This window comes from Python bivittatus, unplaced genomic scaffold (assembly GCF_059951505.1).
Source record: "Python bivittatus isolate LINGU-HERP-01145 unplaced genomic scaffold, Pbiv_v1 ctg000440_np1212, whole genome shotgun sequence".
NCBI classification, from domain to species: domain Eukaryota; kingdom Metazoa; phylum Chordata; class Lepidosauria; order Squamata; family Pythonidae; genus Python; species Python bivittatus.
In genome coordinates this window covers 1,544,799-1,567,581 of record NW_028277063.1, presented here as the reverse complement: position 1 = coordinate 1,567,581, position 22,783 = coordinate 1,544,799, and the positions used below count along the sequence as shown (strand labels likewise).

The following is a 22,783-nucleotide window of genomic DNA, read 5'->3' as shown; positions in this document are numbered from 1 at the left end:
GCAGGCTTAGCCTGCTTCACTGAAGCCATTGATTTTATAGGTTAGAATCAGAGAACTGGAAAGGACCTCAGAGGTCATCCAGTCCAATCCCCTGTTCAATGCAGGATCTACTAATGCATTTTGAACAGGTAGCTATCCAGCCTCTGTTTGAAAACTTCCAGTGGAGAAGAATATACCCCTTAATGAACTAGCCTATGCCATGGCTTTATAGTTCTTGCCATCAGGAAATTCTTCCTAACATCTAACCTGAATCTACTTCTCTGTAGTTTCCACCCATTGTTTCTGCTCCTGCCCTCCAAGATAACAAAAAATTTAATTTTAATTTAATTTAATTTAATTTAGTTAATTATCACATTTCTTGGCCTCCCAACTCCCACCAACTCTGGACAGCTTCACAAACTAAAAACCCAATAAAATACAGGGAACAAGTCTACTGTCTCCTCTATATTTCTCCTTTAAAGAAAGACTGCTATTGTATATCCCTTAACTAACCAATTGAATTTGCCCATGATAAGCTACCATAAAATAAATAAGGTTAAAACTAATCAAACTTAGCTGGCTGTGCAAGGCAGCTGCTAGGTCCTTAAGTCACCTGATTTCTTGAGTGAGCAATGTAAAAGTGATGGGTTAAGAAATCCCGTCAATCTTTCTACCCTTCTCTTCGTTTTTCCCACCCTGCCAAGCAGCCACTGCTCAGAATATTCCCTATCTTACCTGCCAAGCTCCATCACCTTCAGCAGTTGGGGACAGCCCAGAACCTTCCTCTCACTCAGCTTTCTGTACTGCCTAGCAGAGATTTCCAGTTTGACCATTTCTCATCAAAACTGCAGCACCCAGAAGGTCAACTGGAAGGAAGGAAGGAAAGGAGGAGAGACCAGAAACTCAACTGGAATGATTAAAACATAGATGACTTCATTGAGAAAGTAGGAACCCAGCCCAAGAAAGACACATACGGTCATGGGTGTATGAGTACATAACAGTCTGGGAGAAAACCAGTAAACATCAAGAGGTATGAATTTTGTCTGGATGTGAGTCTTTTCTCAAAGCTTGTTTTCTCCTGTTCCTCTCTTCCCTACCTTCACCAAAAGAGCTGAATGAAAGTTCCAGTCAAAAAGCAATGATCCTCAGGAGCCACTCTCTGATCTTGATCTCCTGAGGATCCGCTCTCTGATCTTGATCTCAGTGCATTCCATTTGTGAAAAGGTGTGTGCCTGGGGGTGTTCTGCCTTGTTTGCTTTTGTCAGGCTCAACTCAAAGACAACACACAAGAGCTTTGCTCAAAGACGAGGCTGAGATGATGTGATTCTTCTCCATGCCACACCATGAAGACCTAGGGTTGGAATCCAGGTCTCCCAGATGAAACAGACATTGTCACTTCCTGCCTCTGAAATTAGATTCACAATCCTGGACTAGAATCCTCACTCCTCAAGTAGTTAATGTGGTTCACTGAAAGAGAGAGCAAAAGAGACTAGCTTTTTATTTTTCTTCAGCAACTTTGTTGTGCGTCCTTTAGCCATGGATGAAGAGATGGGAGTCATCAATGCGGGAGAGAGCAGAGGGGTGGAAGCACCAGGCACCTTGGAGAGTGACATTCCTGGCAAGCCCCCTCCTTTGAATGTGTGCAGATTGCGCAACCTGGCCATAGCTAGCATCATCTGTGGCTGTTCGTGTATTGGGATCCTGGCTCTGATCTACGCAGTCAAGGTGAGTGATGCTTTCTCATTTGGAAGTTGCCGGTTGGGAAGGAAGTGGGAAAATTAATGCCTCCTTTTCTGTGTTCCCTGAACTAAAAAGAGAACAATATTAGGTCCAATTTTCTTTGGGAAAATAATTCCTGGGGATTAAGAAAAACAATATATACCCCCCTTCTCTCATATTTACAAATGCTACGATCTTCCTTCCTTCCCAAATATATGCACTGATCCAAAATGGAAGTATTTAAAAACTTAATCTAGACCATTGTTTCTCAACCTTGGCAACTTTAAAATGTGTGGACTTCACACCATGGGGAATTCTGGGAGTTGAAGTCCACACATTTTAAAGTTGCCAAGGTTGAGAAGCACTGATCTAGACCAATAAAATCTTTTTGCCATCACTTTTGTTCCTGGTTCCCCATCTTTGTCAGAGAGAAGAAAAACCTACATACCAAAAAATCACGATGTGTCTCTAGTGGCATAAAGAGAGAGAGAGAAAAAGGGAGGGGGGGATTTAAGGGTGTTTCTTGCTACACTTAATGGCTAATCACACAGCTAGTACCTTCAGCTAGTAGACCTAATCATGCCCAAAGGAGAAAGGAGCGAATTGTATTCCATTTTCCAAAACTGAAAAACCAGATTTTCACAAAGTACCTATGATGGCCAAAACGGACAATAATAGGGAGGAGTTTGGATGGTAGGATAAAACATTCCCCAAGCAGGTGTGGAAAATAATCACATTTCTGCCCCACCCATCCCAGAGCTGATTATCATGAAAATTCCCATGCTACTGTCAGGCAGCAGAGCTTGATCAATATTCTTGATTGGCTCCATAGCCTGCAATATTCCACAGGCTCTGCGGTTCAAAAAAGCATCATTCCACATTCCTCTAAGGAAGGTATCTCAGGCCTCTTGTGGGCTGTAAAAAGCGATAAGAGATGAGTTAATTTTTAAGACTCTTGTTTTTGTCGTAACACAGCTTCTGTTCTGGAAAGCAGAAGTTCCTTAAAGGTTTAAGGATTAATCGGTGGAGTAAACAGAATTAATTGTGGGAGACAAGGTTCCCTATAAAACTGGATTTGCCCCCCCCCCGGTCCTGCCCCTGCAATGTGCAGCTGCAGGGGTGTTATGGGAGAGTATTCAGCACATTGTCATTTCACAAGCCACAAGTCCAACAGCCTCCCTTTTTTTTATGGTAGGAAGTCAATGGCCAAAGTGTTCCTTGAGGACAGGAAGAAAACAAAAATCAACATTGCTCTTAGCAATTCACAAGTGGAACCTATGACAAAATGTTGCTTCATCTGGTTCAGTGTTTCTCAACCTCGGCCACTAGAAGATGTGTGGACTTCAATTCCCAGAATTCCCCAGCCAGCCATGCAGGCTGGGGAATTCTGGGAGTTGAAGTCCACACATCTTCAAGTGGCTGAGGTTGAGAAACACTGGTCTGGCTGCTTGCTCTGTGAAATTCCTTTGAAGAGCAAGCAGCCATTCTCTTCCCTTTCCACCTAGTGTCCTATTCCATCCCTCAATGGGCAATCAATCAGAATTTGGTTGGCACAAACAAAGCTTATCCTCTCTTTCCCAGCATCTTTGGTTTTTCAAGATTATTTTTTTCTGCAAATGCTCAGCCACTACATGATCTGCTACACACCTCCCAGCTGTTCCGATCTCACTAATTTTGATGCTCATCCAGGATAAGAAAGAGGGGGAATTGTATTTCCTTGGAAAACCAGGTTGACTCATGTTTATTAGTTAACAATGTGGGAAGGTTCTAAACCAGTGTTGTCCAAACTTGGCCACTTTAAGATGAGTGGACTTCAACTCCCAGAATTAAGATGAGTGGATTTCAACTCCCAGAATTCCCCAGCCAGCATGGCTGGCTGGGGAATTCTGAGAGTTGAAGTCCACTCATCTTAAAGTGGCCAAGTTTGGACAACACTGTTCTAAACTAATCATTTCTGCAGTTTCCTAAGACCCCTGACAGGAAATAAAAGAATATTTCACTCCCCAAGGTAATTGTAGCTTAGATTTGTTAGAAATGCCGTAATAGTGAGTTTGTGCTTAATAAAAGATAGAATTTTCTTATATTTTTGCCCTGTCAAATAAAAACAAACTTATGAAGTGATTTTAATAGTTTCGTTGGTATGTTTCATCAGCTCATACAGTTCAGTCCTATTCTCTTGCCCCGTTTCTGTTGTTGCTTCTGGATGTAGCACTATTAGAGCAACACCAGGCTTTGCCTGCAGAGAGAGAACCTCTGCTTAGTGCAAAAAATAAAAATAGGAAAGAGCTTGGTAGCACCTTTTCCAACCAACAAATTTTATTCAAAAGCCTAAACTTTTCATGATCTGCAACGCACTTCATAAGATGCCTAGATTGGCTACACTGATGTAGAATTTAAATAGGGTGAGGTAGAGGAGAAAATAGGTTGGAAATGCAGACACAGGTTATATGTGAAACATTACATGTAGCCTGTAATGTTATATTTTAAAAAATAATTTAATTTTTTTAAATTAAATGTTAATTTTTTTACATGAAAAATGTAATCTGTCTCACATTCAACCTGCATCTGCATAACCAAACTATCTACCCCTCCTTCTCCCCCCACTCTACCTCACCCCAGTTGAAATCCTTAATCAGTATAACCACTCTGTGCATCTGAGCAGCTTGCAAAAGCATATGCCTTTTAATAAACTTTGTTAATTGAACAAGGTGCTACCAGGCTCCTTCTGATTTTTTTGTACCTTAGACCAACACAGTTCTCCTCCTGAAATATTTGGGGCAAGGAAGGTCCTGGTTGAGCCCACATGGTGGAAAGTCCCCACCAGATTCTCCCCCAGGTGGCAGCAGATGGAAAGCTTTGGAGGCACTGACTTTAAAGATATGGGGTGGGTGGAATCCAAACTTTCAGTCTAGGGCTGGTCTTCTAAGCATTCCCATAGCAACCATCAAGACAAACATATTTAAGTGCCTTACAAGAGAAAAAATAAGGCACAGCTCCTCCCTTGTCCTATCTAGGTTTGCTCTGCCCATCTGGACTCTAGATTTAGGGTCAATATGAAGAAATGCAGCCCTAAGACATTTGCATGACATAGTTACGTATGGCTAACTGAGTGATGGTTCACTCACTGAGTCCAGTTTTCTGCTTCTGATGATACAGCGACTCATAAACTAACCACACAAGCTAGGTTCTGACACAACACGCTCAGCTGAAGTGTGGTTAGACTATTTGTGGTTCAGTGTGTTGGGAAGAGGAGTCAAAAATTCTGAGAGCTGTATCAAGCATTTCAGCAGATATGAAAAGTTAGGCTAAAAAGAGTCTTGCCTTAAAATGAATGGTATCTGGCATCCTTATTCTACATTCAAAGTGAATAATAAAACTGTTTTTGCTCCTTTAGGCTAATGAGAAGCAAAAAGCTCATTCCCAGAATGCAGCAATTCACTGGGCTCGGAAGTCTCAGTTTATGTCTTGCCTAAGTATCGGTGTCTGGCTTTCCATTCTTATTCTGACCCCTTTGCTACTAGTCCTCCTGTCTTACCTCATATCTCAAGCGGAATGATGAGCCACCTCGATCTGTGACTTTGGACTTCCAGAATACATTTTGACTACTGAGGTTTCTTCATTTGGATTAAGCCAAGCAGGGACTGAGCTGTTCATCATGGTGACACTTTTCTCAGTTGAGTTGGCTTCGTGGAGGGGAAAGATGGTGGACATCAAGTTTGTTCTCCTACAGACAATGTAGAAGGATTAGTTCTGTTCGACATGACAAGCCTAGCTCATTTCAGCTATTATCACCCTTCTCCCTCTGATGTACTACAGCTCCCATCATTCCTAGCCAGGATTGCCATGGAATGCGGATTCTCAGAAGCACCTATACTTGACTGAAATATTTGCATTTCTGCTTCATGAAATGTTCTTTTCTGGTTTAAAAATACATACCTCATGTTGATCTAATCATAGAAATCCCCTAAAGATGAAAGTGGTTGAGTTTGGAAAAAGGAAATCAAACTATTCGGCATGCAAATGACCAAATTATTGTGGCATTAAAATTTAATTGGCCTCAGGCCAAACTATCTGATTTGGGCACAAAGAATCCCTCCCTTTGTACCAAAAATAGTTTACCTTTGAGGGAAGGGGACAGAAAGGTCTATATTTCAATGAGGGATTATTTCAGCATTCTCCTTTTTTCTCCCATGGACGTCACGGGATACCTTGGCTGGGCACAGAACCGAGCCTGAAGAGCAAGGAGGGAGAGTTGGATTCAAATCCTGCCCCATCTATAAAGCCCCTTGGTGACCTTGGGCCAGTCATTAACTCTCTCAGTCCTGGGCCCCTTCAGAGGGTTGTCGTACAGATAAAGAGGGAAAGCAGGAGCCACTTCTGGTTCTTGATGAAAAACGGATTAAAAATAGCCACATAACTTTCCTAAGGAGACAGGCTGCATTGAGGTGTAGTGGTTAGAGCAATCTTCCCAACCTGGTGGCCTCTAGATGTGTTAGGACTGCAACTCCCATAACTCCCAGACAGTACGGAAGTGCAACTCCAACAGATCTGCATGGCATAAAAGGGAGGAAAGTTGGCCCAGTCAACAGGAAGCCCAGATTTAGATCGCTGCTGATCCGAGGCACAACTTGGATGACCTTGGGCTTCCCGTCCTAACCTACTTCACAAGGTCGTTGTGAGGTTTGTGGACTACACGGAAGGCCCGGCTAGGGCGGGGTGTGTGTCTTCGTGTAACACCCCCCCTGTGTAGTCACGTGACCAAAACTTGAAGAAAGGCGTGAGAGCTCCTCCGTCACCGCCTCCCGACCCTTCCTTTTGCGATTGTGAAACCCAGAATAACCCTTTTGCGCTGCGCCCTCCCCTTTCCTTTTGCGATTGGCTACAAAGTTTGTTTACCGAACTGCTTCTCTCCCCGCCTTCTCAAATCTAGCAGACGATTGGTTCATCTTCTTGCCACTTACATCTTTCCATTCTGATTGGCTGATCTTTCTGTTGCGGATAGGAAACAGCGCTTCCTCTTTTAATCTCCGCTCTTTTATTTCTTCATCTTCCTTTGATTCGCTTCTGCCTTAGACAGCCCGCCTCCCTTCTGGCTCTATTCGCCTTGCCATTGGGCGCTGCCCTCGCCAGTCTGGACGAAACCCTTTCATCGCCCTTGTCACTCCCCACGGCATTGAAAGAGCGCGAGCCAATCAGAAAAAAGGGGGTGGGGCCTGGGAGTCGCCGGCTGTCGTTGGGGGTCATTCACTCGATTTCAGCAAAGGCGCTGCCGGGTGAGAATCTCGGGCAGTCCCTTTGTGCGTGAGGCTTGGGGGTTGATGACGTAACTGAGGATTCCTCTGCAGTGGAAAGAGGAAGAGGAGGTGAGCGGACCGGGCTTAAGGGCTCGGATAGGCGGATAATGGTTCTTGGCAACGCGGGACCCAGAACAGCTCAGCTCCGTAATCTGTTGTCAGTGCTAGGCCACGGTCCTGGAATCTAAAACGAGACTTTCTGAGAATATGCAGAGTGCATCTCTATCGTGCCTGAACGAATCTGGGATAGAGGAGGAAGCTTTCACGGCAGAGCACCTATCTCAGCCTCTGCCCGTTTTGTAATATAATCAGCACTTTCTGTGTTATGTCTTAGGTGCTCCGATGGCTTCACTCATGATATCTCAGTAATTTTTGCAACAACCTTGGAAGGTAGGCCAGTATTATAGGTATACTTAGAAAGTAAGGCCCCAGTGCAGGAAAAAGAGTGGCAGATCTCCAACGGCGTGTGTGCGGTTTAGGCATCGATGGAACAGAAATGGTGTCCTGCTCTAAGATAAAATCCTGTGGATTTTATATACTTTGATGTATCTTCATATGCAGCAACCAGTCCCTAAAAGCAGGTATCCTGCTGTCATCTTTTATCAAGCTTGTTGACAGTATGTGCTTACGGATGAGAGATGCCCTTCTAATACCCTTTAATACTAAATTGTGGAGATGGAATTTCAGCCTGTTGGTTCAGCAACACAACCAATGTCAGAATGTTTGTCTTAGGATAACCTCCCCTTTTTCCTGGTATTGTTTGGACAACTTGGACTACAACTCTCAGATTTCCCAGCAAGGGTGACAAATGAGTATTTGTATCCTCAGTTGTTGTCTAACATTCCCAGAGGACACAGCGTTGGGAAAATTGTCCTAGTAAGTGGAAGGTTCTCAAAGCCGGTCTGATTTACTGTGTTATTAGACATGCTGTCAATCTTATGCATCTTTACTTGGGGGGGGGGGAAAGCCCAGTTGGTTTTAATGGCATTTATACTCCTAAGGAAAGGTCCACAGGATTACAGCTGGATTCAGACTGTAGGATTGGGGTGCGGCTAAAATGTGGCCCTAAGAGTTTTTCTATAGGGAGGTTAAGAAATAAAGAATTCCTGTGGGATGGAAAAACAGGCATAGGAAGAAGGTTTGATGGTGTGGGCAAAGTGGGGTGTGTCTTGCCCCAAGGAAAAGGCTGATGTACATGTTACCATCCAATGGGATATTTCAAAGGGATGTTTTTGCTTAGTCAATCCTTTAGTCCCATTAATTCCTGTATGTGGCTTCTATGTCAAATCTTGGTGGCGTTTTGCTCACTACGGTGGTCATTTGGAGAAAAATGCATCAGGTTTTCTCTGTGTTGCCCTGATTTGCTCACAGGAATGGAGATCTACCCCACGGTAGCACAAGGATGCCAAATGTTGATTTATTTTTTTTTTACTTGTTTATGAATCCAAAGGGAGGAGTTGCAGCTACATTTGACCCTAGGGGAGAGTGCCTTGATGGCTAGGATGTGTCTTAAAATCCATCCTGGCCCTGAATGTAATGTTCAGTCAGGGGATTAGGCTCCTCAGTCCAATTAAGTCCTTTTCCTTTATTTCTTCCATGATGTCCATGAAAGCCATGTGTGGATTGGAATGTCTCGGCCTGAGGCTACCATCACGTATGTTGATTGCCCCTCTAGGTCTTCCCGTGGACCAGTGCATGCTGATCAGGAAACAGCTGACTCTAGAAAGTGTGCAGCTGTTTGACAGGTTTCCCTCTGCCTCTTTTTGCATTTCAGAAACTGAATCTGTATTTGAGGTTTACCGCCCCTGCGGTACAATGACGCGAGACGTGGGCCTGGATGATGAGCTTCCAGACTGGGCTGGAGCCAAGGAGTTCTACCAGAAATACGACCCCAAGGACGTTATTGGCAGGTGAGGCTAGAATTGTCCCCACCGGGAGCATTAGCATTTCTGGAAACTTGATCTCTCTGTTCACTATTTACTCCTCCCACCTACAGAGGCGTAAGCAGCGTGGTCCGGCGTTGTATACACAAGCAGACGGGCCAGGAGTATGCAGTAAAGATTATTGAGGTAACCCCGGAGCGCATGACCCCACAGCAGCTGGAAGAAGTGCGCTTGTCAACCAGCAAAGAGATTGCTATCCTGCGCCAGGTCTCCGGTCACCCTTTTATCAGTGAGTGGCTGTACCATCTGTATCCTCTCGGCATCTCTCTACTCCAAATGTCATCTTTTGATTCTTCCCCATCCTCCCCGACATGATAATATTTTTTGTTGATGCAGTGATGCATGGGTGAGGCTCCCCCGTCTTCTGCTTGATTGTGATTTGCAGCATGTAGAGTGGTGACAACATTAGGAAAACAAAGCCTCCCCCCACCCCAAACCTCCCCCACCTCCCACTACGTAGCTCACTGCTGTCTTTGTGCTCGTTTCTTGCTGTTTCCAAAATCACAATTACTCAGCAGTCTGATCCTACGCAATCCTAAATCAGTTCTGTGGTCTGTACTGTATCAACACGTTGCCGACTCCTCTCTCACTGTCAGTGCAACGGTGGTATTCTACAAGCAGATCGTAGTGGTTTTAACAGGTTGTTTCACTGATTCCATATATAAGGCTTTCTTTTTGAAAAGATTGTGCTTCAGAGCTGCTTTATAACCTTATTAACTGAGCACCGTTGGAGGGGAAAGTCTGGATCTAAATTTGGCAGATAAAGAAACACAGTGATAAGCACTGATCAAAAGGGGGGCTGGTCTCAGTGCTGCTGTTGCTCACTGGGCATCTCTTTTTGGGAGGGGTACAGCAGGTGGCGGTATTCATATTCTGCCGTGGGATCCTGCACAAGTGCCATTTTATAGGTACTGAAGCAATTATTATATAACTGCACGATTCTTCTTTTTCTCCAGTTACTCTTATCGATTCCTATGAGTCATCCACCTTCATGTTCCTAGTCTTTGATTTGTAAGTAACAAGCCTTCGGAAACGGGTGGGATCAAGGGGTTGATTCAGCCTAGTCTTCTTGCTCTGGAAAATGTCTATGTGAAATATGGGCTTTCCAACAGGAATTCATACGGTGCTCTTGTGTTTGGGTGTTAGAGGGCCCCTGCTTCTTCCAGTATGGATGAGTTAGAGTTGAAGTAACGTTTAAAACTACTCCAAGAAGGGAAAGCTGGAAGTTGGGTGGAAAAATAAATTCACATGTCTTTATTTATTCAATTGTAATTATGAGAGAGGGTAACAGAAGTGGTCAGATTCTGCTTCCAGACTCTATATCTGCTTTTCTCAGCCTGTGGCCTTCCAGATGTGTTGAACATCAGCTCCCATAATCCTCAGCCAGCATGACCTGCTTTATAAGTTGAGCTGAAGTTGCTTTGCCGCCTGATCTCCTTCTAGATGTTTGCTGCTGTGCCCGGATTGTTTCTCCCCACTTTATACACGTCATCAGAATCCCCCTGCTGCAAGAAAGCCAGCCAGCCAAGGGTTCCACTTCGCACGCTCTTTCATCCCTAAAGGGTTGAGAGGGAGGTGGGAGCTGCAATTTTCTTTTCTGTGCCATCCCTACCGTATGTCAATTACCTCCAGTTTATGTTTTCCCTGCAGGATGAGACGTGGTGAGCTTTTTGACTACCTTACAGAGAAGGTAACCCTCGGTGAAAAGGAGACCAGGTAAAACAGAAGGTCTTCTGCTGGGGCTGGAGAAATGGAAGTCCCTATCCCATAATTTAGTGAGCCCTTCTCCATGTTATTTTCTGGAGGGCCCTAAGGCACAGCCAGGGCAGCAACTGGGGTTCCCTCTGCCTTCTCTCAGGTGCATCATGCGAGCCCTCTTGGAGGCCGTGAGCTACCTTCATGCGAACAACATCATCCATCGAGACCTGAAACCAGAGAACATTCTCATGAACGATGATCTCAGCATCAAACTCTCTGATTTTGGTTTCTCCTGCCATCTGGAGCCAGGGGAGAAACTACGAGGTGGGATGGGGTCCAGTCCAGTAGTGTTATCTTTGGGGAGGGGGAGACAGTAGAGGCAGGCTCATTCCATTTGCTCTGCCCTATGGAGCAGCCCTCTGTCAAACCATAGGGGCCGGTGGGAAAGTTCAGCTCATTGCTTCTGTGGGGTGGAGAAAAGGCTCTTCCTGTAGCCTATACAGCTGCCTTTCTTGTCCTGAAAGGTTCTCCCAGTTTGTATTTCTCTGAAGTTCTTTGAATCTGTGACTGTTCCCTGCAGAGTTATGTGGCACCCCAGGCTATCTGGCACCAGAGATCCTGAAATGTTCTATGGATGAGATTCATCCTGGTTATGGGAAGGAAGTGGACCTGTAAGTTATAATTAGGGAATGGGGTGGGGACATGGAATCTTCCTGAATCTGCTGTGATCCAGAGATCCTGGACCACGGCTGCTATCATCTGCCAGCCCAGGTGTGGTGGGGCATGGGAAAATGACCTCCTTCTTGCCCTGCAGCTGGGCCTGTGGCGTCATCTTCTTCACCCTCCTGGCTGGCTCTCCCCCTTTCTGGCACCGCAAACAGATGTTAATGCTTCGGATGATCATGGAAGGCCAGTACCAGTTTGGTTCTCCAGAGTGGGATGACCGATCTGACACAGTCAAGGATTTGGTAAGGAGACAGCAGCCACATTGTTGCCACTCATTCAGAAAGAGTTTGTGTGCCTTTCCCACTGCCCTGTAGAAGAAGGGGGTCTCAGGACCATCCTCACAGAGCTGAGCTTTATGCAAATTAAGTCCATTTCACATAGATTTGCTTTGTGGATTGATGGAGCATGGAGGCCTCCCTCCTGCTGCTGGCAGCCATTCTTCTTTCTCTAGCCGGGCACCGAAGTATGTGGAGGGTGGAATGGTGAATCTGGGAGGGATAGGAGGGGGTGGACCCACAAGAGCTGGTCTCAGGGTGGCAAAGCCAGTCCTGCGCCTTCAAAGCTTCTCCTTCTTCTGTCTGCCTGAAATGTGAAGATCTGACCACAGAACCAACACCAGGTGGCAGTCGGTGAGGGGGCTGCAGAGAAACCAAGAATCTCTCTGAGCCAAGGCACAGAGCTAGCAATGAGGCTGGTGGGCTGTGTTGCCAAAGTGGCAGACTGAGGACTGGGGTCATTTGGATTCCAGTTTCTCCTTGAGTTTTAATAAAATTTACTTGGGGACTTCCAGTCATTCTCAATCTAACCTTAGCCACCCAACAACCCTGTAAGGATGGAGAGAAATTAAGATGGCAGCTCTCGCTGGTTGGAGCTTGTTAAACTGGAGGGTACCTTGTTTCCAAAACTCTCATTTCTGTGGCTCTTGTAGCCCTTCCTGACCACAATTGCTAAGCACTGGCAATAGAGCTTCCCACTGTTTGGAGGCGGGAAACCCTGAAACTAAAATCGGACAATGCTAATTTTAAGAAGAAGGAAAAAAAAATACAAAACTGTATGGGGGGAAGAAAACACCTTGGCCCACTTTGAATCATTGGCCAGTGTTTTTGAGCAGGAAAAGCTGGCCTGCCTAGCCTGACATGAAGAACAGGAAAAAAAAAATCAAATATGTTTAAACCATCATATTGCCCCTGAATTCTTCCCTTTCCATGTCAGGATCCATCGGCAGGCCCCTCTTCCCAGAATGCCTCTTGGGACACCCCCCCTTTTTATTTTTTGCAGATCTCCCGACTGCTGCAGGTAGATCCCGTCGAAAGGTTGACGGCTGAGCAGGCGCTACAGCACCCCTTCTTCCAGCGCTACGGAAGGGAGCAGCGACATTTCAGTCCCTTCCACAAATTCAGAGTAAGTGGCATATTTTTATTTATTGATTTAATTATGAATAAATAAAAATAAGTGATTTTATGTATTCATTTAAGCCATTTTTATTCCATTCTTCATCCCCAACGGGATATACGTCAGGGGTATATGTAACATCTTGACTGCAAAGCAGATGTTTCGAGTGTTCCAGGCTCAAAATAAAAGAGTTTTGGGTCAAAGTCAAAGCAAAACATGGCTCCTTTTGAGAATCACTGTTTCTAGTGTTTCTGCTTGTAGGAGAAAATGGTCTCCCTGGTTAATCTGTGTATAGGTTCTGGTTAAAATATTATTCCAGACTTTCTTGTTTATTTGGTGAAAAAAGAATGTTAAAAGTACATGCTTTGGATGCAGAAAGTTCCAGGTCCAACACTTGGCATTTCTCAACTTCAGTTATCCTGGCTGGGGAATTCTGGGAGTTGAAGTCCATACATCTTAAACTGAGGGTGAGAAACACTGCTCTAGAGTGAAGCCTCTATGGCAGTGTTTCTCAACCCTGGCAACTTTAAGATGGGTAGACTTCAACTCCCAGAATTCTCAACCAGCATAGCTGACTGGAGAATTCTGGGAGTTGAAGTTCACCTGTCTTAAAGTTGCCAAGGTTGAGAAACACTGCTCTACAGATACCCTGAAGCACTGCTGCTAGTCAGCATCGACAGTGCGGACCTTGGTGGATCAACAGCCTGTCTGTCCCTCTTCCTCTTTTGTGGCCTCAGGGAAGGAGATGCCTCTTCTAAGATAATGCTTGGCTGTGTTGCTGCAGGTGCAATCCAAGATCAATATAGGCCAATTCTGCCCGGCTTTATTCCCACTGCTTCTTGAGTTGCACGTTTATGCAGCTGTAGGGTAAAACCTGGGGTTGTTTAGGAGTGATTAGGAGGCAGGAATATTTTTAAATATATTGACTACATTCCTCTTTCCAAGTTGAAGATCTCTTTAACATTAAAAAAAACCCACACACATCTTGCTAACTTCCACTGTTAAAACTGCAGGCCTTCCACTGTTCCTCATAACTGAAGTTTATAGGAGAGGGAATGAATGTTGCTTCTGCTTTTCCCAACTTAAGTGGCTTTTAACAGGCCTGCACAAAGTTGGGAAGGTGTCTCTGTGTGGCTGCTCAGCAGGATGGTGATCACCATCTTTTTATGGCAGCAAACACCAGTGGGTGGGTAGCCTTGGCAGAAGGCAGCTGGTTGTTTTCTTCCCCTTGAAGTGGTTCCCTAGAGGAATCTACCCAGTCACTTTGGAAAAGGAGTGCTGGATTTCAGTGCTAATCCATACAGTGATATTTTGAGGGTAAGCCTGTGGGCGAGACTATTTTATCGGGATAAAGAAGTAACAAGAAACATGTTCTGTTTCTGAGTTCAGAACAAAACAGCCCCACTTGAAATGTTCCACTGAAAGAAAACTCCAATTTGCCACAACTTCTCCCCAGAGTTGTTTATGAACTTTCTTGCCTTTTTCTCTCCACCTTGTGGCTGCATTTCGGCAGCCCTTGGGGCCTGATGCTATTTCTTCCTCTTTGCATGGCAGGTAATTGCATGGACCGTGCGGGCTTCCATCCGCATCTACTCCAACTATCGACGGGTGCGCCCGGTCACAAAGGAGCTGCTGCTGTGTGACCCCTATGCACTCAAGGGGGTGCGCAAGTTGATCGATGCTTGTGCCTTCCGAATCTACGGGCACTGGGTCAAGAAGGGCGAGCAACAGAACCGTGCTGCCCTCTTTGAAAATGTCCCAAAGGCCATCCAGCTGGTCTTGCTTGGCACAGAGGGAGAGGAGGCCTCGCCATCGGCTGTGGAGGACCCTCCCAACTAGAGAGATTCCTTCCATTCCCTGTGAAGCTGCAGGGTGATGATCCCTGGAAGAGTGATGTAAGGGGGCAGGGATGTACAGAGAACTGAACCACATCCTCACCCCATTGGGGGAGAACAGGAAATTGTAGAATCCTCCTTTGGACTGCCCATGCATGGAAGTGACTTACTTTCTAGGGAACAGGAACTTTGGGAACCTTGAATTTTTGACTGATGGGACAAGATTCCCTGATTATACCTGGAAGGGGGCTCTAGAATTGGGTAGGGCACCATGTTACACCAATGGTGTTGGTACAAAGGGAAGGTCAGGGGAGAGCATCTTGCTTCTGCTGCAGGACCTGGAGCCACTGACGTAGCCCTTTGGACGCTAAGGACAGTCCAGGCATCTCATCCTTCAGTTCAGCCCCTTTTCCCATTGCTGAGGGAACAATCAGTGTGTTTGGATTTGGTCAGTACTGGAGAGCAGGTGTGGGATCAGGTCTTGCATATCTCCTTTTTGCTGCAGTCAGGTAGTGGACGTGGCCCTTGGGTTGAAATGCTTCTTGTTTTTGTGTTTTTTGTCATCCCCCACCCTATGATTGTCCAAACTATAATAAAAGTGAAATGAGACCACAACTGTCTACTGACTTGGGCTTCCTTTTCATTCCAAGACTTGGAAGAGGGCTCCATCTAATTTCTGCTGAAACGGGCACTGCCAGACATACTCATTTCCACTGCCATCTTCTGCCCCAAGTCCCAGAAATTCCCAAGCACTGCCCAAAGTGGAGGCAACAATTCAGCTGGAATTAGGCATGTCCCAGGAAGGATGTTCAGTCCTCAATGACAGGGTTGGCCCCTGATGGAACTGGGCTGGGCTGAGGAGAAAGTCTGCAGAAAGGAACCATACCAAGTTCATCACAGTCTAACTGGCACAGACAGATTCCAGGCACAGCTTCTGGAGAAGGAAAGATCTCTCTCTGCCCAGCCATGCTACATCATGCTTTGCATCCTTTGGAAAATGCAACAGGCTCCCCAGAATCTTCCCAAAACTTGAATGTATTTACTTATATCCTGCCTTTATCTTCTGCAACTCAAGATGGTGTTAACATAACGCTCTCACCTCCTATTTTCCCCACAAGACCAACCCTGTGAGGTGGGTTGGGCTAAGAGGGAATGACTGGTCCAAAGTCACCCAGCCAGCTTCCCTGCCTGAAAGAAAACTAGAACTCAAGGTCTCCTGGTTTCCAGTCCAGCACCTTACACCACTGCACCAAACTGGCTAATTTTTATTCTAATGTTCAATGTGGTAGAAGAAAAAAATTAAATATGGGAAGTAATCATATTAAATTACTTGATTAATTTAGTTTCAATTAAATCCTAATTGATTTTAATTTTTTTCCCCAGAGTGGTCTTTCTTTTAGACCTATCTTCTTTAGCAACCCCTTCAGAGGCTCAGATTGGTTCTTGGCCTTAATAATGCTGCATACTTTTGACCTGGGAAAAAGAATGAACAATGGGAAAAATTTAAACGCGCTTTAATATCATAACATCATGTACACAAGGAATGCAGCAGTTCCTGCTACTAGTATATGACCTTACTATCTCAACAGAGATTTCCTGTAAACTATATCACACTTTCAAAAGCCTTTTAGAAATCCATCTGCTCCTCATATTTTAACTGACATTCTCTGTCCGCTCTCTTGGCCTTTCTGTGGCCCTTTATTATCTTGCTGCAGAAGCCCTGGAAACACAGAAACAACCCTGGGACAGGAAATGGTCCTCTTGCACCCCAACTTTTCTAGTCTGGTCACTTCTTCTTGCCCTTGGCACTCCCCTTGCTGGCACCAGAACCTTTCTCCAGCTGGGTCAGCTTGGCATTAAACTGGTCCTCTGTTACTTTTAGACGCTGATCGATGGAAAGGCGCAGTTGGGATAACTCCTGGTTGAGTTGAGATACAATGAAGTCACGCAGCGTAGCTGTGGGACCTAGAAGTGGGTGAGGCAGAGTGAACTGTAATTCTAGCAAGTAGCCCAAGAGAAGCACTGCCATCAGCCACTCTGGCTTCAGGTCCCACACTGCCAAAAATCATGCATCAGTTAGCATTTAAAAAGCCCTAAAGTATTTAGACCTCTTCCCATATACCATCTCCATAATAGCAACAAAGGTTCTGTAAGATAGAGAACTATTATCTCCCCCCCGCCCAAAGGCTAAAAGAGAGTGGCTATTAATGGCCAGGGGGCAATTTAAGGAGCTGTGGATTGCTTAGCTCACCTCCTTAACCCCTACACCATCCCAACTCCAAACTCTGTGCTTCTGGAGCCCCCCACTTACTTTCTTCAGGGGCAACGGCTTCCTCCAATTCCTCTTGCAAAGGGGACAGTGCTGTTTCTGTACTCTCAGCTGTAGCTTCTGTAGAAAAGAGAGAGAGAGATGCTAAATATTTTGGCAGCCCTGGAAGGAAAGGGATCAGATAATGCTCTCTTTATTTTTAATCCCATTATTTTACATGATCGGTTTATGTAAGTTAACTCATCTTAGGTAAGATGGCATTAGGAAGTTTTATCCCCTTTGGAGTCCTGCAAATCTTGCCTCAAAAGGGAGAAAGGCCCCAGCCCAAACCCAGCACACCAAAGGTCCAAGGTTCACTCCCCAGTGAACGAATCTCAAATTGGTGGAGCTGAGAAAGAGACCACATCTATCTGAAAGCCTCTTTCAGGAAGAACTCACATCCAGATTGGCCAATGCCCTAAGCCCCATCACGCAACTTTGTATGTCTTCAGATCCCACCTGACAGGGGGGTATTATTACCTTATCAATCTTCCCCACTGTTGTCTTTGCATAATGTAGCTGGGTTGACTGGGAATGATTGGTAAGCCATCCACATCTGGAGGACATCAGACTGGGGTAAAGCTATCTGAAGCCTTATTTTAGGAATCTAATTTCAAGTAGCAACTGCTTTAACTCTGTTTTACTTAGGAAGATGGTTTCCCAGACAAAGGCAGCCTGGCCTGTTTCTTTTTTCATCCTCCTAACTAAAAAGAGTGGATCAGGGTAGACCTCAGAAGTGAGTTGGGAAAGGATCCCAGCACACCTCCACACTCACCTTCAGGCTCTGGTTCAGGCAACCCAGTATAGGTGAATGAGATGTCCAGCCGTACCTATTGATTTAGAGAAGAATCGGGGTTGTGACAGCTAACACTTGGATTCCACCATCTTAAAACTCTCTGTGGTTGGGATGCTTGGTGCTCCATTCATAAAGGTGCTGCTCCATCACTCGACCATAAAATTCTCAGCAGCAGCCAAATGGTGTCAGAGGTCACATTTTGTAATTGGGGCATATTCCAGAGGAGATGCTCTTCTTGCCATTGGAGGGAAATGGCAAGAGAGCACCGACCCTCGCCTAGCACTGCCTGGGCTGAAGGAAGTCAGCCTTACCTGTGGGGTGAAAGCGTACTTGTAAAGTTTGTAGTGGCGGAAGTAAGTGTTAATCATATAGTCGGTTAGGAGCACCAGCTGGTCCTGATTGAAGAGATCAATGCTGAAGGGGGGTCTCTGAGAAAGAGAGAGAGAAGGAAGACAGCAGTAGAACCCCTGCAAAGAGACAGAAGGGGAGGAAGGTTCTCCTGCAGGGGAAATGCATTCAAAATAAATGAGGGGGATAAGGCAACAGACAACTCTAACAACATGAAGCCACTTTTGGCCTGCCTGGCATTCATGCACTCACCCGAATGGAGTGGCAGAACACGAGTTCGGAGAAATAGTTATAGCATTCCTCCACATTGGGGAGCGGTGTTTCTACACAAAAACAACACGGTAGGAATAAGTAGAAGATCCACTTTAGCTTCTTTCCTTTCTTCCATGTCCTTCTTTTCGGTTCAAGCCCTCACCCTGCAGCCCCGTTCCTCCATTCCACTGACTCTCGTGGGGCCCTTTTTCCTTCCTCTTCTATTGCTAGCTGCTATTACTCATGCAAGACATTTCCTGATGATGCTGCCCAGACATAACATCAAAGGCAAGCTAGCACATGGGACTGGTGGTACAATAGCCAGCATAAGTGACAGACAAACAGGGCCAGGCCATTGCACATGGAACACAGAGGCCAAGCTTACTGTGACTTGGACATTTGGAACAACTGTTACTTTCTCCCATGTATCTCCTACACCCTGTTGCACTATTAAAAAACCAAGTAAATAAATATGCAAGTAAATAAATAAGGTTTCCATCTTCTTCCCCCATGTTTCTCTGCTCTTACAATCTTTCATTTTTTCTGTCTTTCTCAACATCAGGTTCCTTACCCACACAGGCCTCATGCACATCCTTCACAATTGAGAAGAAAGCAGAGGTCTGCTCCTGGTTGAAGCCCTGCTCCTGGCTGAACTGGATGGTGTAGAAATACAAATCTAACAAGATAGCTGAGCGTGGATTTGATTCAAAATCCTTCAGATCAAAGAGCTCAGAGAGGAGCCTGCAGAAATTAGAGGAAATTGGGGGAAATGTGATAGCTTGAACATTCACAACCATTTATTAGCCATTTCCATTACTTTAGAAGAGCCTTTTTAAAAATGTTGTACATCTGTGGCAAAACTGGTGGGTTTATTGGGCCCAGAACTGGCATAATTTCTTCTCTGTTTCTTCTGGGGATAATTGAACCCAGTTTAAAATCTCACTGCCACCACTCCAAAGTGATAAATTAACTTATTAATATTTATTTTTTGTTTTTACTGTAAACCGCCCAGAGTCACTTCCAAGTGAGATGGGCGGTGACCAAATTCGAAATATTAAATAAATAAATAAATAAATAAATAAATGTACAGTTTTTATACTGTGGTTATCTCTTCCGTTACCGATTTTTTTTTTCTGGTAGTATAGCATTTCAAGGTGAGGATGGGGTATTCTGTTTACTCAGAAGACATCTGATCATGAACAATTAAAACATCATTTAACAATAACATAGTAAGAACAGATAACAACGATCAATTCGAGAATAATTATCACAGTTCTTTACTTTCCCTCTTTTTAGTCTGCCCAACTCTAAACTGCCTGTTTTGTCTTAATCCTCCTCCTTTTCATTTCCTAACCCACTTCCTAATAAGGAAATGTCCAGTTAACCCCCTATTGTTACATTACACAAACCACTGCAATATAAAGATTGTGCGCCATCAATAGCAAGTAAAAGACGCTTGCTCCTTGGGAGGAAAGCTATGGCAAGCCTAGATAGCATATTAAAAAGCAGAGACGTCACCTTGCCGACAAAGATCCGCATAGTCAAAGCTATGGTTTTTCCAGTAGTAATGTATGGCTGTGAGAGCTGGACCATAAAAAAGGCCGAGCGCCGAAGAATTGATGCCTTTGAACTGTGGTGCTGGAGAAGACTCTTGAGAGTCCCCTGGACTGCTAGGAGGTCAAACCAGTCAATCTTAAAGGAAATCAACCCTGATTGCTCATTGGAAGGATCGATAATGAAGCTCAAGCTCAGATATTTTGGTCACCTAATGCGAAGAGAGATCTCTTTGGAGAAGACCCTGATGCTGGGAAAGATTGAAGGCAAAAGGAGAAGAGGACGGCAGAGGATGAGATGGTTAGATAGCATCACTGAAGCAATGAGCATGAAACTGAGCAAACTCAGGGAGGCAGTGAAGGACAGGAAGGCCTGGCGCAATATGGTTCATGGGGTCACGAAGAGTCGGACACGACTTAACGACTGAACAACAACAACAAGAAGATTTCAGATACGGATTTCACTGCCAGTCTGATTCCTGAGGTCTAGCTACACGCAAATGCACCACTGCGCATAGTGCTACTCTTGGGCATAACTTTTATATACAGATTAATCAAATACTGATAACAGTCAAATACTGTTGTAGTACCCTCCTTTCTTTCTGCATTCTGGATGTTTTTGATTTGTATAGACTGACCCTTTGCATGTTTATTCAGTAGGGTTTATTCCTCAAATAAAAGTGCAACTCTTTTTTAATTTGGTTTTGTAGCATATTATTATTTATCTGGCAAACGAAATTTTGCTTTTCTGCTGCAAGAGGCACATCTGCACATCTGTTTCATACATCTGATGAAGCAAGTTGCAGCCTAGGAATGGTTTTGCCACAATAAATATATTAATGTGCTAGAGGAACCCTGTAATTCGTTGCAGTGAATGAATACAATGTTATTGCTACAGGCAAGGACTTACAATGAATACAGATCTGTATTTTGAAGCTTTATAGTCACTAGAATTGAATGGCCAAAAATAAAAATCAATAATATTAGTAAGCCAATAGATCTCTCATTAATATATCCTAGATCCTGAAATAGTTGGATCTTTCCCAAATAATCACAGGGAGAAGAAAACACCTGTGTTCCTCCAGCTGCTGCTAAACTAGAACTTTCAGCATCGTCAACCTTGGGCCACAATGGCTAGGTTTCAGTGAATTGTGATTCAGGAACATCTGAAAGGCCAATGGTTTCCCACACCTGCCTAAAATGAATTATATTGTGGAGAAAACTCACAAGGTGTGGATCCGGGAGGGATTGGGTTCTGCTGTCTATTGCTTTAATTATCAGGACAGTTTTTCTTAATAGCTGCAACCGCAAAGGCTATTGCTGTTACCTGAGAAAACTAAATAAAGAGGGGAGGGTGGGGGAGGGGAGAGAGATAAACCTGTTTTTTTTACTACATTATGTTGGGATTCTCAAATAAGTCCTTTTTTCAAGATCCTTAATGCTAGAGAACAACTATGCATCTTATTGTATATGAATACACTTTTGGGTTGTGCTACAGATGAAAAAGGGTTTTATTAAACACTATACTGGCAATGGATTTATTCAGATCTTCATTCTGTGCACTTCTCATGTTTTGTTCTAGAAAAAAATTAAGAAAGCCAGTCATTAAATGTTTCATAATCTTAAAACTCCCATCACCTCTTCAGCTCATCAGTTGTTCCAGCATCATTGATGAGGTCCATGGAGTGAACATCTAAATATTTCCTGAAACACACAAGAAAAAGTAAGGAGAATAACTACGGGTTGCTAATGTAACACAAACAATTTTGTCTATAGCAACGTGTGATCCTATACAGTACATGTTTTCTTGAAAATGAGGTCCAAAATGAGTTTAATGAGGCTTACACTAGATGAAGGATGTAGCTTAAGTATTAGAACCCCAGCCAGCCAGAAACGAAAGGAACATCTGTCCATGGATCAACATGCAACTGGCTCTTAGGCAGGAAATTTAAGATATCTTCTGAATTTCAAGAATGAAAAGCTACTCACCACATACATATTTTTGCCTTATGTGGCTGGGGCTGCAAGGAAAAGGTCAGCTTTAGATACTTTCATTCGATAAAACCATGTTTCATTCGATAAATTACAATAAAGCATTGCCTACTCTAAATAGTAACTATGAGCTTTTATGTGTCTTGACCTTTGTGGTGATTAATTTTGTTTGCACATGTATCTCAAGCATTTACTAAGAAGCAGTGTGAGTTGTAGCATTATAGCTTACTCAACAAACCATGGTTCAAAAATGTATGATATGCTATGAAGAGAAGGAGGTGCGTCCAATTACTTGCAGGATTTCTGGCTACTCAGGGATCAATCATGCTACCTGCTGCAATGGACTATACTAATTTTATTACTGTTATTTCAAATTACATATGATATCTGGTAATTTCACTACTAGTAAAAAGTAAGGATTTCTTCATTGGATAAGATTTAGTCAAAGACAGGAGGGACCTACTGACAAGAGTTATAAAACAGCTTTGATTAACTTCAATCCCAGTTATCTCATTTTAAGTATGGCAAAACCTAGACCATCCAAGGAATTGCACTCGATTTTTGCCATTTCTAGCTTTAGCTCCCTCCCAAACATGCTTTTTCTCCTCCTTGACGGTCCATGTAATCTTCAACGGTTGCACAGCAGACAGACGTTCAACAGGTGAAACTTCTTCCAGCGTTTCTGCATCTGCTGAATTTGCGTTTTTGTCCCTCAAATGCCACCACGTCCCCCACGGTGGAAGTAATTTATTCAAGGTAGCAATTATAACTATTAATTTAATACTAATTTCTCTTCTCTTTTACCTTCTGGAGGCTTTCCGGCCCCATTTCGGCTGGTTGGGCTGAGAGGCGCGGAGGAAGCACGCGTTGCCATGGCAATCCCTGCTTCAGCCACTCAGAATTCCGTCGGTACTTGTCCAATCAGAATGAGGTATACTACTAAAGAGG

General features: G+C 44.3%; 3 protein-coding genes and 1 long non-coding RNA gene across 6 annotated transcripts; 2 read left to right on the top strand and 2 right to left on the bottom strand.

The window, feature by feature from the left end:
* Positions 1 to 875: 875 nt before the first annotated feature.
* Positions 876 to 5,773, top strand: TMEM265 (transmembrane protein 265). Its single transcript, XM_025170310.2, has 3 exons — positions 876 to 1,009; positions 1,491 to 1,704; positions 5,093 to 5,773. Exons 2-3 carry the CDS (start codon positions 1,516 to 1,518, stop codon positions 5,252 to 5,254), a joined length of 351 nt encoding a protein of 116 aa, XP_025026078.1. The 5' UTR covers positions 876 to 1,009; positions 1,491 to 1,515; the 3' UTR covers positions 5,255 to 5,773.
* On the bottom strand, positions 929 to 6,512 carry LOC112541329 (uncharacterized). 3 transcript variants are annotated; one of them, XR_015796491.1, is made up of 3 exons: positions 5,818 to 6,512; positions 5,234 to 5,422; positions 929 to 2,613 (listed from the first exon to the last, which is right to left on the bottom strand). It is a non-coding gene; the product is annotated as an uncharacterized LOC112541329 (long non-coding RNA). The 3 variants fall into 3 exon arrangements; XR_003085342.2 differs by having other exon boundaries at positions 929 to 1,786; XR_003085341.2 differs by having other exon boundaries at positions 929 to 1,446.
* Positions 6,513 to 6,902: 390 nt separating this feature from the next.
* On the top strand, positions 6,903 to 15,042 carry PHKG2 (phosphorylase kinase catalytic subunit gamma 2). The gene is made up of 10 exons (XM_007433913.3): positions 6,903 to 7,061; positions 8,767 to 8,902; positions 8,989 to 9,164; positions 9,892 to 9,946; positions 10,586 to 10,651; positions 10,794 to 10,957; positions 11,214 to 11,304; positions 11,448 to 11,601; positions 12,638 to 12,760; positions 14,306 to 15,042. Exons 2-10 carry the CDS (start codon positions 8,808 to 8,810, stop codon positions 14,588 to 14,590), a joined length of 1,209 nt encoding a protein of 402 aa, XP_007433975.1. The 5' UTR covers positions 6,903 to 7,061; positions 8,767 to 8,807; the 3' UTR covers positions 14,591 to 15,042.
* Positions 15,043 to 16,084: 1,042 nt separating this feature from the next.
* CFAP119 (cilia and flagella associated protein 119) lies at positions 16,085 to 22,774 on the bottom strand. The gene is made up of 9 exons (XM_007433911.3): positions 22,640 to 22,774; positions 21,833 to 21,864; positions 21,482 to 21,547; positions 18,862 to 19,031; positions 18,291 to 18,361; positions 18,002 to 18,118; positions 17,670 to 17,724; positions 16,898 to 16,975; positions 16,085 to 16,551 (listed from the first exon to the last, which is right to left on the bottom strand). Exons 1-9 carry the CDS (start codon positions 22,661 to 22,663, stop codon positions 16,373 to 16,375), a joined length of 792 nt encoding a protein of 263 aa, XP_007433973.1. The 5' UTR covers positions 22,664 to 22,774; the 3' UTR covers positions 16,085 to 16,372.
* Positions 22,775 to 22,783: the final 9 nt, after the last annotated feature.